The 16,806-nt window shown below is 25.6% G+C and overlaps 5 protein-coding genes across 6 annotated transcripts; 3 read left to right on the top strand and 2 right to left on the bottom strand.

Annotated features, from left to right (window-relative positions):
• Positions 1–401: 401 nt before the first annotated feature.
• On the bottom strand, positions 402–3,351 carry LOC122715184. Its single transcript, XM_043937149.1, has 9 exons — positions 3,254–3,351; positions 3,134–3,193; positions 2,896–2,945; positions 2,762–2,809; positions 2,565–2,660; positions 2,410–2,465; positions 2,025–2,340; positions 1,283–1,985; positions 402–1,209 (listed from the first exon to the last, which is right to left on the bottom strand). Exons 1-9 carry the CDS (start codon positions 3,349–3,351, stop codon positions 402–404), a joined length of 2,235 nt encoding a protein of 744 aa, XP_043793084.1.
• A 1,029-nt stretch (positions 3,352–4,380) lies between these two features.
• LOC122715078 lies at positions 4,381–7,242 on the top strand. Of its 2 annotated transcripts, XM_043936997.1 has the most exons (3): positions 4,381–4,535; positions 6,319–6,640; positions 6,838–7,242. In XM_043936997.1, exons 1-3 carry the CDS (start codon positions 4,407–4,409, stop codon positions 7,113–7,115), a joined length of 729 nt encoding a protein of 242 aa, XP_043792932.1. In that variant the 5' UTR covers positions 4,381–4,406; the 3' UTR covers positions 7,116–7,242. The 2 variants fall into 2 exon arrangements, with proteins under 2 accessions (XP_043792932.1, XP_043792933.1); XM_043936998.1 differs by lacking the exon at positions 4,381–4,535 and having other exon boundaries at positions 5,923–6,640.
• A 427-nt stretch (positions 7,243–7,669) lies between these two features.
• On the bottom strand, positions 7,670–11,507 carry LOC122714941 (leucine-rich repeat-containing protein 49). The gene is made up of 7 exons (XM_043936749.1): positions 11,337–11,507; positions 10,914–11,080; positions 10,176–10,814; positions 8,850–10,084; positions 8,418–8,788; positions 8,061–8,297; positions 7,670–7,950 (listed from the first exon to the last, which is right to left on the bottom strand). The coding sequence occupies exons 1-7, from the start codon at positions 11,364–11,366 to the stop codon at positions 7,747–7,749; spliced, it is 2,883 nt and encodes a 960-aa protein (XP_043792684.1). The 5' UTR covers positions 11,367–11,507; the 3' UTR covers positions 7,670–7,746.
• A 506-nt stretch (positions 11,508–12,013) lies between these two features.
• On the top strand, positions 12,014–12,659 carry LOC122715109 (39S ribosomal protein L54, mitochondrial). The gene is made up of 2 exons (XM_043937033.1): positions 12,014–12,138; positions 12,333–12,659. The coding sequence occupies exons 1-2, from the start codon at positions 12,048–12,050 to the stop codon at positions 12,614–12,616; spliced, it is 375 nt and encodes a 124-aa protein (XP_043792968.1). The 5' UTR covers positions 12,014–12,047; the 3' UTR covers positions 12,617–12,659.
• Positions 12,660–13,396: 737 nt separating this feature from the next.
• LOC122714749 (chitinase-3-like protein 1) lies at positions 13,397–16,442 on the top strand. Its single transcript, XM_043936389.1, has 5 exons — positions 13,397–13,501; positions 14,412–14,475; positions 14,719–15,380; positions 15,504–15,793; positions 15,885–16,442. Exons 1-5 carry the CDS (start codon positions 13,412–13,414, stop codon positions 16,375–16,377), a joined length of 1,599 nt encoding a protein of 532 aa, XP_043792324.1. The 5' UTR covers positions 13,397–13,411; the 3' UTR covers positions 16,378–16,442.
• The last annotated feature ends 364 nt before the right edge of the window (positions 16,443–16,806 follow it).

The raw sequence follows: 16,806 nt of genomic DNA, 5'->3' as shown, positions 1-16,806 counted from the left end.
TCAGATTTTCCAAACGTCTAACGGGACGCGTCACTCCTTTGCACCACATCCAATTTATTCACATCCAGTGCTAACTTAGTACCTGCCAATTACGTATACTCGTTACTGTTGTTGCTTACGTTTCATCGTCACACGATAAATTTATGGTTTAACTGCATTCACGCTTGAATTCTGCATTTATCGATTGCAAGTTTAAATAATAGCAAATGATATTTTACAAATATCGTTACTTGTCCATATGGACTTTTTTTTTTTTCTTAAATATGTATAATATCAAAGTACAGAGCTTTTATTGTTTTTTTCTCTTATAATTGAAATATATTTCTTCAACAATCTCAATCCCTTTTATTTTTATATCATGCTTACTTACATTAGACATTTGTTTTCTTTTTTTGTTAATTCTAATATGTATTTTTAATATTCCATCTAACATGACGTTTATCCATATATATTATCTTCTTCTTTTGTGCACAAAATTTTGGTTTCTTCCTTTCTGATCTTTGAATTTGTTTTGCTTCTGTATCTGTTTCTGTTAAACTGTAATCATCTTTGAATGTTGACAGTGATGATGTGGAGCATGAGCATGAGCTCGAGGAAAGATACGTGTTTTTTCTCTTTTCGTTTTCAGGAAATCTATTCCATAATTGAATATTCGTACAAGAAGAAGAAATTGGTTCTTGTCTATGACAAATAGAGTTTTGTGATAATATAGACCAAGAATGACATCGTTTCGACAATGATGATTTCGATGATGAAGATAATAGAAGAGGATCTATTTTTGTATTGTATTTATTATATTGATCATTTGGTATCATATAACGCGGTGACTTATAAATTGAACATGGACACGTATCTAAGCTGTCATGAACAGAACTCTCAATAGTTCCGATAGAAGTGCTCGGTGAATTATAACTCTTTAAATTTTTCGATCTAGGTGTTCTGTTTTTGAAGATAACTATAGTCGGTTTTTCTTTATATTTCATCGATTGTGGTTTATATTTAAACGAACGAGTTTCGTGAGACAATACAAATTTAGGATCTATCATTGAATCATTTTTTTTTTTCATTTTTAGACATTCACACATGTTATCATTTCTATGCAATTGTAAATTTGTAAATGACATATTGTACTGTGGTCGAATTGAAGAATTTGGATACGATAAAAATTGTTTCCTGCTACTCCATCGGGAACCATTATAATTATATGATCTGAAAAATTGAAAATATATTTTATAGCAACAAACTTATTTTATAAATTGTTGTAAAAAATGGCCTAACTAACTTTGTGTTACAATTACAATTTTGACAGAAAAATTTTGACAGTTTTTTCTGCTTCATTGTATTTTTATACCAAAGAGTAGGGAAGGTTTTTTGTTGCATGTTTGAACCAATTTTACTGTTGCGAGATGAGTATTTCTTCTGTAATCTTGAATTCGAAAATTGATGTTTATTTATGGAGTGTTTTAAATTGTATCTTTGCTTTTGTTTGAAGGGAAATACTTGTACATCGTTCAAAAAATTATTCATGATTTTATCAACGTCTAACTCTTGATGCGCGTTAATTTTTTCTGCGTCCTCCATTTCCGAAGACAAGTTGAATTCAACAACTTTATCAATTTCCAAATAATCTTTTGACAATTTATTTTTGATAGTAGGAGTATATTTTTTTCGTAAATCGTGATACAAAATTGAATTCATACAATTGTCTGTAATAATAGTTTTACTGAAATTTAGATCACTTGATAAAAATTTTTTATTTGAAGTTTTTCTCAAACATTCTCGCGGTGTATCGATTTTATTAGTTTTATAGGAACTATTTTTCTTTTCCAAAATATTTTCGTTAATGCACTTTAAAGGATATTTTATATCATTACGAATGTCTTTTAAAATATTTGATTTTTCAAAATTTTTATTGTCCTCGCATCTAGTTTCAAGAATTCGAGGAGATAATCGAGGAATATTGCGATTAAGTGTCGATTTTAATTCTATATTTTTTTTATCCTTTTCCGAAATATCTTTTTTACTTTCTTTTTTCTCGGCGTTACAAGAAATTTCGTTTGAAATTTCTCCTTTATGCATGTGTAACATGTTTATAATTTCTTCATTCGAAACACTATTTTCTTTTCCATCTTTAATATTATCTTTATTATTATGCATCGATTTATCGTATATCCTCCAATGATCGGAAACAACATCATGAGAAACGCGTAGATGAACACAATGCTGCCTGTTTTTTCTTCTTTTCATTAATTTATGAGCGCATACAAGTCCACTGCAATGGCGAAAAAGACAGTGTCTACCCATTCGTTTTCTTCGTTCATTGATAGTCGATTCTATGAGCTAAATATTCGTGAAATAAAAATTTATTGTTAGCATTATAATATATTACACGATACACTTTTCGTTTACCTTGGTTTTTCGATTGAGCATCGTTAGACAGCACGTCCAATTTGATGATGATACGTCTGCAATCGAAGCAACCACGAGATCACTGAGCTGTTGTATCGTGAAAATCATTCACGATGGTAAGACTTACAGCGATTTGCTGGAGAAGTCGAAATTACCATTTTCATTTTTAGGAAGGCCTTTTCCTAATGCAAATGCAGTCTCCGATATCGGTTGGTCGTTCTCCAAAAACCATTCCCGGATCTTCGTATACCCTGAAAGTCGCATAATATTTTTTTTTTTTTTTTCATAAGTATAAGAGAAAAAAAAAAAAAATAAAAAATCCCATATTATTGCTATAATAATACGTTCTTACATGTCCAAACGTTTCTTACAGCCACAAGCATAGACTTTGATCCGAGCTCTGCTGTTAAAATGTAATGAAATTTTAAATTTTAAATTTAAATTTAAATTAATATCATTTTTGAAAGAATATGGTTTCATGCTTACCCTTCTTTGCATTCGCATCTGCCTGGTCGTCTAAAGGACAAGAATTAGTACTAAGTATTAGAACTTATGATTATGCGATGCACATGATATCGCTGGTCATACGATGCGCGATATTCTTTAGGATCTTGCAACAATTCTATCATTTATTATATAAATAAAAAAAGGAGAAAAAGAAATATAAAATAAAATTAAAAAAGATCACTGGAGAAATCTCGCACGTATGACCAACATGACTCACTTTTCCCCTTTACGACGTAAGAATTCTCGCATTCTCGCTCTACACAAGCAAGTGTATTCCCTGTAATAAATATATTTTTATTATGTTTATCTTCTTCGGTTTTCGGAAGTCAAAATTTACCTCTCTTTCAGGAAAACCACATAGAAGAAAAGCATTCCTGTAAAACCTGCGATGAACTTTCCTAAATACCAAACGAAGTTGTTGGTACAGTGGGGCATCGCAATTGAGTTTGATCACTGGCTCACCAGCTTAGTTACGGCTAAATCAAAAAATGTATGTATGCAGTATAAAAGAATAAATTAAAAATATTCCATATTCCATAGAATTTTATTTTTAAATAATTATTTATATTTTAGAATTATCCTCGATGGAAAATACATCTTCTTTCATATTTTATTTCGACAAAATGTCTCTCGAATGTGCATCGAATAACATTCGCACACATCTTACCTTAATTGAATGAAATGATATTTATAATCGAAGAGTAGTATAATTGTTTTGTGAACGATTGCATTACAAACTTTTGCGACGATACCGCTCAATTTTTTACCGTGTGCCTCGAATTTTTTTTTTTTTTTTTTTAAAAAAGGTTAGTTGCTTCTTTGTCGCAATGTTTTGTTCATTTAATTTATGGTTATTTGAATTTTGAATTACATAACATATTTACAACTTCGAGGCTCACACGTTTTCTTCCTCTTCTGAGCGCGCATTTAAGAGGCACGCGCAAGAATTTCAACCGTGGGGGTACTTTTGCAACTGTCAGATTGATGGATTTATTAATTTTCGTATATACCAGGATTTCGGATAACCGTGTTATGCATAGAACCCCCGGACCTGAACAAATGCAAAGTGCATCGATTTGCAAATGTCAAAATTATCAGAAAGGCAAGAACGTTGCCTACTCTTAATACTCTCATTTTAATTTTCTCAAATTTTTATTCTAATTTCATACATTTTCCTCATTGTTATAATTTTAAGATAATTTTTTTTAAATTTTAGAATTTTAATATTTTTTTTTTTTTTAACACAATCTTAGAATTATTTCTAGTTTTAAATTAAAAAAGGGAAAATGTTCCTCTTCCTTTTTTCCTTTTCTCTTCTTGTTATTAATCTTGTTATTAATAATTTTCTTGTTAAAATTCTTAGTCCAGGACACAGTGTTTTCGCATGAGTACAGGGAAAGGCCAATCTTAGCTATGGATATTCCGAGGTGCAACATCAGTTTGGTCACGCATCTTCAACGGGGATCTGCCAAATGGTGGAAAGATGTTGAATGACCTGTCAACATATTTGCCCCACTGACAACACCCTCGAGCAAAGCTGTCCATGCTTGATGGAGAAAAAGGGAGAAACGTCTAAAGTGACACCCCTTCGTTCCACGCTCATTAGGGCAAATTCCTCGGTGCGTTTTATGCATTCCTATCCAACCAGGATATAAATTTAAACTTGTCTGATTGTTTGGTTCCCTTCGTCGTCTCGTAGAAAAAAAAAAAAAAAGAGTTCTTTTACTTTTTTAGAAGTCGTTCTTTTAAAAGAGAGAATAATCTATCGAAATTTGATGATTTATTTTACCCAAGAGATTTATATTATTCGAATATAAATCTCTTAGACTTTCTTAGACTTATATGTGGAAGATAGCTACTAAAGTTGATCCGTAGAAACGTCATTGTGTGTCCAAGAAAACGAGCTCATTTTCGGTTACAACTAAAAATATAATATCGTTTAAGTATCAGAAAGCGAAGGATAGTGCAATCTTCCTACCCCTTTTCGTCCTATTCCATACTGCAAAAATAGAAGAGAGAGAATCACGTTCGACTAACAACGGTACACACCGCCAGCTGCGGCCACATGGCATTCTTTCTGTGATCTTGCTTTAAGAGCTCGTTAATACGATCCTCTCGGATGTTGCCAACGCACAGTTAATATTAGTTTCGAGTATGTTTTCTTAACGTATGAGTGTTCTTTCAACTCAGGCAATGCTTAAATGTTAAAGAAGAATCCCTGAACGTTATGTTCTACCCTTGTTTTGGGTAAAAATCTATATACTCTGTCGGACTGGGAAGGATTGGATTTAGATTTCAAAGAGGAGAAAATTGAGTTTACCAAAAGAGAATTTTAATTGTGTTATTTCATTTCCCTCCATCCGTGTGATTGATCAATACAAAGATATATCGTTAGTAATTTCTCGTTAATATTTTGATTTTTAAATTCAAAAAACGACGATCAAGCAACGATTGAACGAATTTAGAAACTATTAGCTTTAGTTTATGATGATGTTGATTCATCTCATTTACATTTTTTTATCGAACAAATAAGTAAGCGTATATATCTGTTCCTCGCGGGGGAGTCATGCTCGATAAATCTTCGTCCGTTTTGCGTAAAGCAATTCTCTGTGCCTACTACTTGCTCACGGTAAATCCATGTGATCCCCTCACGGTGGCCGTAATCAAAGAAATTGTACAGAGTTTAACGAAGATCTTTTCCTTTTTCTCGAGGTGATACAAGTTGACAGTAATAAGAAGAATGAGATTCAAGTTGATCTCGATTGGCTCCTGGTTTACAAAGGTGGCGGAGTTTCTTCGCGTTTCGAACCAATCCCAACATGTTCCTTCTCTAAAAATACATTTCGAATTGGTAGGAGGAGATGCAGAGACACCTCCTTCAACCGAGAAAAAAGATTCCTCTATGTATATAACTCATTCAAACAGTGTACACTGACTGTTTCATCGGGTTAGAATCTTACAAGAAGCTGGAAACGAGGGAACAATTTGACGGGTATTTCGCGAAAAGATATTCGATAAATGAGTTCAATAAGACACGCCACTTCAATAAAATATAAATTTTGTCATTAGTCTTGTTTATTTTCGTTATATCTATTAACAATTGTTAAATCGTTTTTTTGAAAATTTAATAATCAAATAATGTAATGATTTAGAATATGAAATTACATCAATTCTATATAGTGTATACTTTGATGATCATTTTTATACAATACAAAAATATACAAACAATAATATATTAAAAATTAAAAAATAAGTAATTTTTAAGGAATATCATTTGAATAACTATCTAAGATGAAGACTGAAAATAATAATTCGAATCAAATAAATTCTGGAATTGAGCAACGTTTAAGAAGTCCAAAGTGTGCTAGATGCAGGAATCACGGAGTGATTTCCGGTTTAAAGGGTCACAAAAAATCGTGTGCATGGAAGGATTGCCGTTGTCCTTGCTGTTTGCTGGTGGTCGAAAGGCAACGAGTGATGGCCGCTCAAGTTGCGCTCAGAAGACAACAGCAAGCTCAAGGAAATTTCTTCAGTGAAAATGTTTCAACAGTCTGTCACACGCCGATTGATACAGCCGGTTCTTCATATTTTAAAACTGATCAAACACCAATCTGTCGAAGAGGAAAGAATATCCAACGACATCAATTGCATTTTACGCAAACTAGCATTAGTGTGACTCAAGGATTCTATGGATTAAAAACGATCCATGGTTTACCTGCAGCATGTTGGTATTTATATAATAAATCAAAATGTACATTTAATTTAGAATTTTTTTTTTTTTTTTAATAGAACTATAAATGGAATTATAAAATTCTTTTATTCTTTAATTTTATTATTAATATTTATTATATTTTTATTTGCTATGATATTAGTATTTTTTACTCGATATCATTGTACATTAATATCATTTTTTTATTATAGTCACCGCTAATGCTCCATTGTTGAATGGTATGTCACAAAATCAAGAATATAAACAAGAATGTGAAGATTCGAAAAAAATACAGTCTTTCCCAAGTATGTATTCTACGATTCCATGGTTTGAACAAGTCACGGAACCTCGTAAAATGAAGAAAAGTTTTAATAACTTCACTTCCGCTGTAAATGATCATAACGATATTTCTGTGGCTAAGAATGGATCTTGCTTAGAAAAGAAATCAACAATTTCTTTTAGTGTAGAATCTATCATTGGAACAAAGTGATACGTAATGAATATATTATTTTATATGAAATTGCATTTCATCATTGTAAGTAAGTATTATTTTTATGCGTTAGTAAACTCATATATATATATATATATATAAATTTTTAAAAATTTAAATTATTTTCCTATGAAATGCAATCCATATATTTTTAAATCTTTTTTTCCAAAAGTATATAATAATTATATATCTTTTTAAATAATAGCTTTCTAATTTGTTACATATATTTGATATATTAATGTATATTAATATTGTAATTATATATATAATATATATTTATATATATATATATATATATACATAAATATATAAATATTATTTTATTTTTATTAATATAAGTATTTTAAATTTGTTAAAAAATTTCTAAAAACGAATGAATAAATACAAAAAGTAACTTCTAAAATTATTATATTAATAATTATATTATTAAATTAATAAAATTTATGTGAATACATAAATTTTACTAATATATTTTATAAATTTATAAATATGTAAATTTTTTAAACTTATTTAACTTATTTAATAATGAAATAATTTTATAGAGAACATTTAAATCAATTTTATCAATCTTCTTTCTTATATTATGTATATTATACAATAATGTATGTCTATAATTATATATAAATATTTGTTATTTATCATATTGAAGTGTTTTGCTGCAACGTTTCATATATGCATCCATCTCAGAAAAATCAAATAGAGTAGTATGAATTATTTCATATAAAATACTTGGCCATTTATTTTCAAGTAATTGTAACTTTTGTATTGCATCTACAGTAAGATTTATTAAATTTAATAAATATTTTTTTCCCTTATGTCTCCAAATAAGATCTTCCTATATTTAGAAAAAAATAATAATTAAAAAATTTAATTCAAAATTTCAAATGATTAAATTACATTTTTTTTAATTTTTATTTATTCAATATTTCTAAAATAATTTATTACCTGTGTTATATTTCCTTTTCTCCATTGCAATGCTTCTTTAGCAACAACATTTCTAAGAGCTGGATCACTGTTAAGTAAAAATTGTTTGGCAGTAATTTCTCCAATTTGTTTTTGCACTTTATCTAAATGAAGTCTTTGTAATAAAGGTTGTAATAAATATTCGGGCAGTGAACACATCACAATATCAATGAGACCAGCATATTCTTTGTTTGCCAAGTCAATTTCTTCATTTGTAATCTATTAGAAAACAGACAAAAATTATCAATTTTATAATTTTGTATTAGTAATTAATGATTTTTAATATTATTATATATTATATTTATATTATAATACAAATATATAAAAAAGAATATTTACTTCTCTTCCATTAATAACTTTCAAACCCCAATGAGCTAAACGAAATATAGCATAAACTTTCCAATTTTTTGATATAATTGGATTTCCAGTTTCTATATGAATACTTGTTAATCCCTGAACTTCAGCTAAAGCATTAAGTTGTCCAAGATAACTGATATTCGTTTCTTTAAACATAAAGTGTTCTAAATTTGGAAATCTATTTTTTATTTTATATAACATTTTGGCCACATCATTAAACTGTACATAATTAAATTTAACTATATTAACGTCTTCAGCTTTTGAAGAATCCCATAATCGATCGATGAAACGTAATGCACCTTGACCATAAATATTTAAGCAACGTCCAACTATTTCTATTAAATAGTCTCCTCCTACAAATTTTAACATTAATGTTAATATTATAATATAAATATTTCTATTATTATTTTATACCTTGTTCTCTTTCTTTTGATAAATTTTGTAATGGAGTTGGTAGTGTTTCAATTTTTTTTTTAGCTCTAGTAATTGCTATTTTATTATTCTTATAACATACTACTTTTTTTGCTTGTGCAATTCTTTTATCTTTGTTTTTATTTTTTTCTATATTTATATTTTTAATAGTGGATGATATGCTACAATCACTTAGCACTGATTTGCAACTATCAATACTATTAGTTTTAGAACTTAAAGAACCATATCCAGAAGAATCAATACTTGATTTTGATTGGTAATCATTTAATCCATGTTGATCATGAATCTTTATATTTTGAGATATTTTTGTTAAATTTTGTTTGTTATTTGTTGATAACTTAGAAGAATTAAATATATCATAATACTTATTCTCTTGCTCATCAACAATGTTTGATGGAAAAACATTCATAGATTCAAATGTTTTATTTGTAATTTTATTAATATTACGAGAAATATAATTGTTAGAGTTTAACAAATTTAATTTTAAATGAGAATTTAAACAACTTTGTATGTTTTCAGAACTTTCTAAAATTTCTGAATCATTATTTGTTAAACTTTCAATGTTATTTTTAGTTTTTGTTTCTGTTAGATTTTTTTTTATTTTTTCAAATTTATTATTTATTAAACTATTTATAATAGAATCTAAAATTGGTGGAAGTTTAAATTCTAATTGATATGCTTTAGTCGTATCTTTTAATCTAAATAAATTATCATTAGAATTACTTCTTTTTTTTATATTTATTTTTGTTGTTTCTACATTTTCATTTATTGATGTTAAACTCCCAAAACCTTTCGATTTTATTTTCCCTAAATTTTCCTTTAATATATTGAATTTATCCGATTTTTGAATTTGTACTGCATTAATATTATTGCTTCGACTATTATTTTTATTATGATCATCTATCAAGGATTTAGAATGAGATCTGAGGAGTTCCCAATTTATTTTAGCATTCGATATAATTTCTTCTCGTCGAGCATTCATACAAACTTGTGCACTAAGATTTAAAAAAGTAGAATTATTTTGTTCTTTTGCTGTTCTCCATGCCATAGCAGTTTTTCGAATTTGTTCAGTAATTTGCATTGTTGATAAAGATTGTAAATTTGGTAAATATGACACAAGAAAAGAAACATAATCTCCATTTAGGGTTATGGGATTTCCATCAATTGTTATTTCTCTAAGTTGTAATGCTTTAGCAAGACTTCCTATATCTTCAATTCTAAAATATTAAATATTGATTAATAAAGATTGTTTTACATATATTTTTTTAATATGTTACATCTTTTACATATAATTTACAAAATACTCACTTATATATATCATTATTACTTAAATATAATTTTTGTAGTTGTCGTGTTTCATCAAAACCTAATAACTTCTTAATTTTATTACGTCTAAGGTTTAATTCTTTTAATGATGTTAAACCTTGAAAATCATTATGTCCTATTATTTTAATATTATTTCCAGCTAAATTTAATACTTTTAAAGATATAAGATTACTTAAATCTGAAATTTGTACAATTTGATTCCCATGAAGATCTAAAACTTCCAATTTAGAAAGATGATTTAATCCTTCGATTCTTTTTATTCTATTTTTTCCAATCAATAATACTCTTAAATTTTCTAATATTTCAAAATTACATATCCTTTCAATTTGATTATCATATAAATCAAGAAATACTAATTTTGTTAATTGTAAAAAATTACAGTTTTCAATCTTTGTAAGAAGATTATGTTGAAGAGACAATAAACGTAAACGTGATTCTCCAATTATTTTTGGAAAAGAAGTAAGTCCTCTTCTATCAAGACATATTCTGTCAGGATTCTTCTCTTTTTCTGAAGCTGTTCTTGTTGCCATGACAGTTTTTCCTTCGCTTGTCCATTGTAAATTAACTGAATTAGAACCATCAACTTTGTCATATTCTATATTAAATGGAGAATCTGTTGGACTATATATGACATTTATATAAAATATTATAAATTTTTAATATAAAAATCACATTTAGTTTTGAATAAAGATATAATATATATATCTATTAATACAATACCTAAATGAATTATAACGACGCTTAAATAACTTTGATGGTACAAGAGCTCCAGGTAAAATGGGTAAAGCAGGAACAATTGTCAAAAAATTATTATTTTGTTGATATTTAGTATGAGTTTTTATTGCTTCTCCCTTAATTCCTTTTATATCAAAATCTACTGTTTTTGTCTAAAAATATTAAATTTATTATTATTTATTTAATTATAATTCAAGACATAAAAAAACATTAAAAAAATAAGAAAAATAATGTTATTAAATAATATTAAATAAAAATATTATAAATTTTAAATCCATCTATGTGATGAATATATAAATAAATATATATGTATATATTTTATATTTTATATATTATATTTTTTGTTTATGACTTAAAATGAAATTAGAAATACAATAATCTAATATTTCATGATAAAATCGAACATACCCGCGTTATTCTATTGTTGCTTACTGGCATTACATAACAGAAAAGAACAGTTAATATATTATATCACAGATTTATAAGTTTAATTTTAATCATTTAAAAAAATATTGGTATGTTCATAATTTATAATATATTATAAAATTTTTTTATTAAATCTTAATAAAACTAAATCTAATATATATTATTAAATTTCTTTTATTAAATCTTCATAAAATTATAACATAGTTTAACATTTATTGTTTGTCATTGCGCATTTGATTTACTATGGTTGTCAACATTTGAAAATTCCGCGTTATAACTATTTTGCAAAATAACTGCATTCAACAAAAACAAATAAATAAATTTTATTAATTTATAAGATATTTTTATATATAATTCTATTAATTCTATTAAAAAATATTTTAATGAAATTTAACATATTAAGTACCTAAATTTAAAAGTATTTAATGTTAATCAAATTTAAAATCATTATTAATTTGAAAAAATAATTAAATAATTAATAATTAAAATTTGGTAAAATAATTTATTAAATTTTTTCATATTAACATTATATTTTTAGTTTTTAATATTACATGAATATAAATAAAAAATATTTAATTAAAATTAAACTATAATTTATATTATATTATTTTACTCACTATTAGTACTATTAAAAGTACTAGGGAATTTAGTATGATAGAATTTGAATTTGTTATATGTACATTGATATTTATTATGTTTTTTCTATTACCTATTTTACGATTGCCTAAAGTTACAAGAAATATTATTTCTGTACAATATGCAACGCAATCTAAATCTTTTTTTGGTTAGAATATATATTTCTGTCAAATAATTTATGTATAATTTGAATAATTTTATTAAAGATTTTATTATAGGTTATATGTATTTTATTTTGTAATTTTTACATTTTTTGTTACAAATTTTGTTAATACATTAAAACCAACATATTAATTTTAAATAATTAGAGTGTTTTTATAAATATATTATTTTATTTTTTAGAAAAAAAGAAAATAAAAGGAACCCGCCAAAAAATAGAAATACCAGTTGAAGAAGATGTTAATAAGTTATTAAATTATGTATGTGGATTAAATATTTATAAAGATGGAGAAGACATAAAGCTAAAGCCAGATTCTGAATATCCTGAATGGTTATGGAATATCAGAATTGAAAAATTACAATTATCAGATTTAAATCCTAATACAAAACAATATTGGAGATTTGTTCGCAAACAAGCACTAATAAGAAAAAATGAAATGCGTAAATATAAAAAACCAAAAAATTAAAAATTGTATTCCAAATCTCAAATATTTTATTATTCTTCTTTATTGTAATTTAATAGTAAGTAATATATTTCATTAAAATATTGTTAATAAAAATATATGTAAATAAAATTTTACTTATAAAAAGTAAATGAGTTTTAAATTATTATTTTTTTTTAAATATATAAAAATATATATAAAAGTTTCCATTATTAATATTAAAATTTATAACAACGTAAATAATGTATTTTTTCGCCTAATTAGCAGAATTTTATAAAATAAAATTTTTCTCATTTATCATTACAAAAATAAAATACGTATTTATATACATATCTTATCATTAGATAAAATTTACTGGAAAATTATCGTTTTGTAATAGAACTAGCTTTTATATTATTTGATATGAATATAATGTGTATAAAATAAATATATGTTTAAAATTTTTATATTTTCAATATATACTACTTGAATATGTTATGAAAGTTTCGTTAGTTTTACTTTAATATATTTATTTATAAAAAGAAATTATTTATAAAAGAAATAAAATCAAATATCTCATTTTAATTTATAATGATTGATAATTTTTATTTGATAATAGATTAGATTAGAAAAAAAATGTGATATAATTCATTTTTTATAACACATACATAATTAATTGCAATTGAATATGATTTTGATGATTAATTATATATTATCAATAAAATCATTTATTGATAATATATAAATCTCGATAGTATATAAATATAATATATAAATTAAATAAATCTAGAAAAAATTATTACTTAATCTATCTATTTCTCTATCGGTAAATTTTTAAAAATGATTATTGAATTTAAAGACAAACAATCTAACTTAACTAGTAAGACAACTAATGTCAAGTATAGCAAGTGGATTTTCCAAGTGAAACAGGTAATGTTTTTATCTTCGTTTTATATTTAATTATTTAATATCATATTATTGAGAAATATTATATTATAATTATATAGAATATGATCGAATAGTATGATCGCAAAAAAAAATTTTACATTCAAAAAAATAAATAAAAAAAAATTTTAATATTCTTCAAAACAAAAGCTTAAACAAAAAATTTTTATTTCCTTTTTACTTATCTTCATAACATTTCATCAATAATTGATTCAGACGAGCATTAACAAATTTTTAAATTTGATTTTTCTAAAAACAAAGTTTTAAATAAAAAATGTTATTCTTATTTTTTTATTTTATTTTAACATTCGATATATATTGATATATATCTGGCAGTTTTATTTATTATATAGTTTTTAAATAGTATTTCATGAAATATTCTTGATAATTTTTAAATTAATTTTTAAATAAATTTTTAAACAATATTAATTATCTATTACTAAACTATCTTATTTAATTTAATTTTATTTTATGTTTTCCTTATATTGTAGAAATAATGGCAATAATTTATTCTTATTATTCGTTATTCTTGCATAACACTTGTGTCAATAAACTGAAGAAATAAGGGAAAAAATTGATTTCCATTCGTTGTCAATGATAATATAAACATTCAGATATCTTAAAAATTTTGTTTTTAGTACATTTAAATGATAAAAAAGATTAAGATATCGGAATTTATAAATTATTAGATACATATAAACTCGATTTTTTGTTGTATAATTTGTAAAAATTTATTAGATTTAGATTTTTATATATATAAAAACATATATATATATATATATATATAAGCTTTTAGAAGGAGAAATTTCATAATTGCAGGATTTTTAATATCTTTTATATTTCAAATTATACAAGTTTCTCATATATTATATTTTTAAAATCTATTTGCTTTTAGATGTCGAAAATAGTATTTTTGATCGCTTTCCTGGCACATGCCGTTGTAACCATCGCAACCGATAGTAAGCATCAAATAATATAAAACTGATAAAATTAATGATTTTTAATATGTTATCTTTGAACAATGTAATCGATATTGTTAATTATTTCTATAATCTTAATTTTTCTTCTTTTATTTCTATAATTTTAATTTTCCTTCTTTTATTTCTATAATATTAATTTTTGTATTTTGATTGAATTAATATTATATTAATTAAAATAATTTTGTTATAAATTTTATATAATAATGTTTTTTTATTATCTAGTAAAAATCGTTTGCTATTATGGTAGCTGGGCTGCTTATCGCCCTGGACTTGGAAAGTTCGAACCTACCGATATAGATCCGACATTATGCACTCATATGATCTATACTTTTATTGGTATTGCTAATGATGGTAATATCAGAATATTAGATAGTTGGATGGATCTACCAAATGGCAAGGATGGTTATGGAAAATTTACTAGACTTCGTCAATTGAGCCCTAATACTAAGGCATTAATAGCAATAGGTGGTTGGAACGAAGGATCCTATAAGTATTCTGAAGTTGTTGCTAATCCTGAAATTCGAATTCGATTCGTCAAAAACGTGGTTGCCTTTTTGGAAAAATATAATTTTGATGGTTTCGACGTAGATTGGGAATATCCGAATCAACGTGGTGGCAAAGAAGCTGACAAAAAAAACTTTGTTGCCTTGTTAAAAGAATTAAGACAAGAATTCAATAAATATAATTACATCCTCAGTATAGCGGTTGCTGCTGCTAAATCTTCAGCTTTGAAATCATATCATATTTCTGAAGTATCGAAATATGTTCATTTTATTAATCTTATGACATACGATTTAAATGGATCGTGGAACAATTTTGCAGCGATTAATGCTCCTCTATACGCTTCCTCTAGCGAATCTGGAGCTCAAGCTGAGCTTAACGTGGTATGTTTCCATTCTCAATTATATTAAAATACTAAAAAATAATATTAAAATATTAAAATTAATATTAAAAATATTATATATTAATTCAATATTAATATGAAACATATATTTATTATATTTTAGAATTCGTCTGTTCAATATTGGCTTTCAGAAGGTGCACCAGCTAATAAGCTCATTGTTGGTATTCCAGCTTACGGTAGATCTTTCACTTTGGCAAATTCCATAAACAATAAACCAGGAGATAAAACTATAGGTGCTGGACAAGCTGGACCTTACACACGAGAAAATGGTATGCTTGGTTATAATGAAATTTGTGAATTCATTGATCAGGGTTGGACCGTGGTACGCGAACCTGAACAACGTGTACCTTATGCTTTTAAAAACAATCAATGGGTTGGATATGATGACGTCGTGTAAGTATTTAATAAATTAACATTATAATAAAATAGTAATAGATATTAAAAATGAAAAAAAATAAAAATGCATAGGAAATAATGTTTTCAGATCTGTTGAAGAAAAGGTTAATTATGTTAAATATAATGGTCTCGGTGGTATAATGATGTGGAGCATCGAAACCGATGATTTCCATGGTACGTGTGGTGAAAAGTATTCACTTTTGAATACAATAAATAGGGTGTTAAAGGGACATAATCCATCTACTGCAACTACGACTGCTGCATCCACAACTAGTAGTATATCGAATAGCACAACAACTATCGTATCTAGTACAACTATTTCTACGTCGACTAGTACAACTATTGCATCCATTAGTACATCAACTATATCATCGTCATCTGTACCATCGTCATCATCACCGAATTCTGTGTGCACACAGGAGGGCTACGTTCGAGATCCACAAGATTGTTCAATATTTTATTATTGTCAAAATGTAAACGGTAAATACATTATAAACAAATTCCATTGTCCTAAAAATCTTGTATTTGATACAAAGATCAATAGTTGTAATTACAAACACAATGTTCCTGATTGTGCATAAAATCGATATAAATAAACTATATAAATACGTAAATTGTTATGAAATAATATAATAGTACATATTTTCTTATAGTTTACTTACTTTATGAATATTGTAAAAAAATTTTTTTTCTTACTTATCATTATTGTATATTTAATAATGATAATAATAAATAAATATATTTGTAATACTAGTATATATTTTATATTTTTTGTGCAATTAGTTTATTTATAGTTCGTATAATTTTCACATTTCTTTCATATTTAAATATTTATGTAAATAATTAAATATTATATAAAGAAATTATTAATTAAGTTCATAAATAATTGTATTAGTTTTATTATTATGTACATTTTATTAAAAAAATATATATAAGTAAATGCTTTATCTATGGAATTTATTCTATATGAATCAATAAAATCACGTATAAAATGATAGAAAATTATATGA

The sequence above is a fragment of the Apis laboriosa genome, unplaced genomic scaffold (assembly GCF_014066325.1).
Source record: "Apis laboriosa isolate Shangri-la unplaced genomic scaffold, ASM1406632v1 scaffold34_cov151, whole genome shotgun sequence".
Taxonomy (NCBI): domain Eukaryota; kingdom Metazoa; phylum Arthropoda; class Insecta; order Hymenoptera; family Apidae; genus Apis; species Apis laboriosa.
Note: the sequence above shows the minus strand (reverse complement) of the source record. Positions and strands in the feature narration are given on the sequence as shown.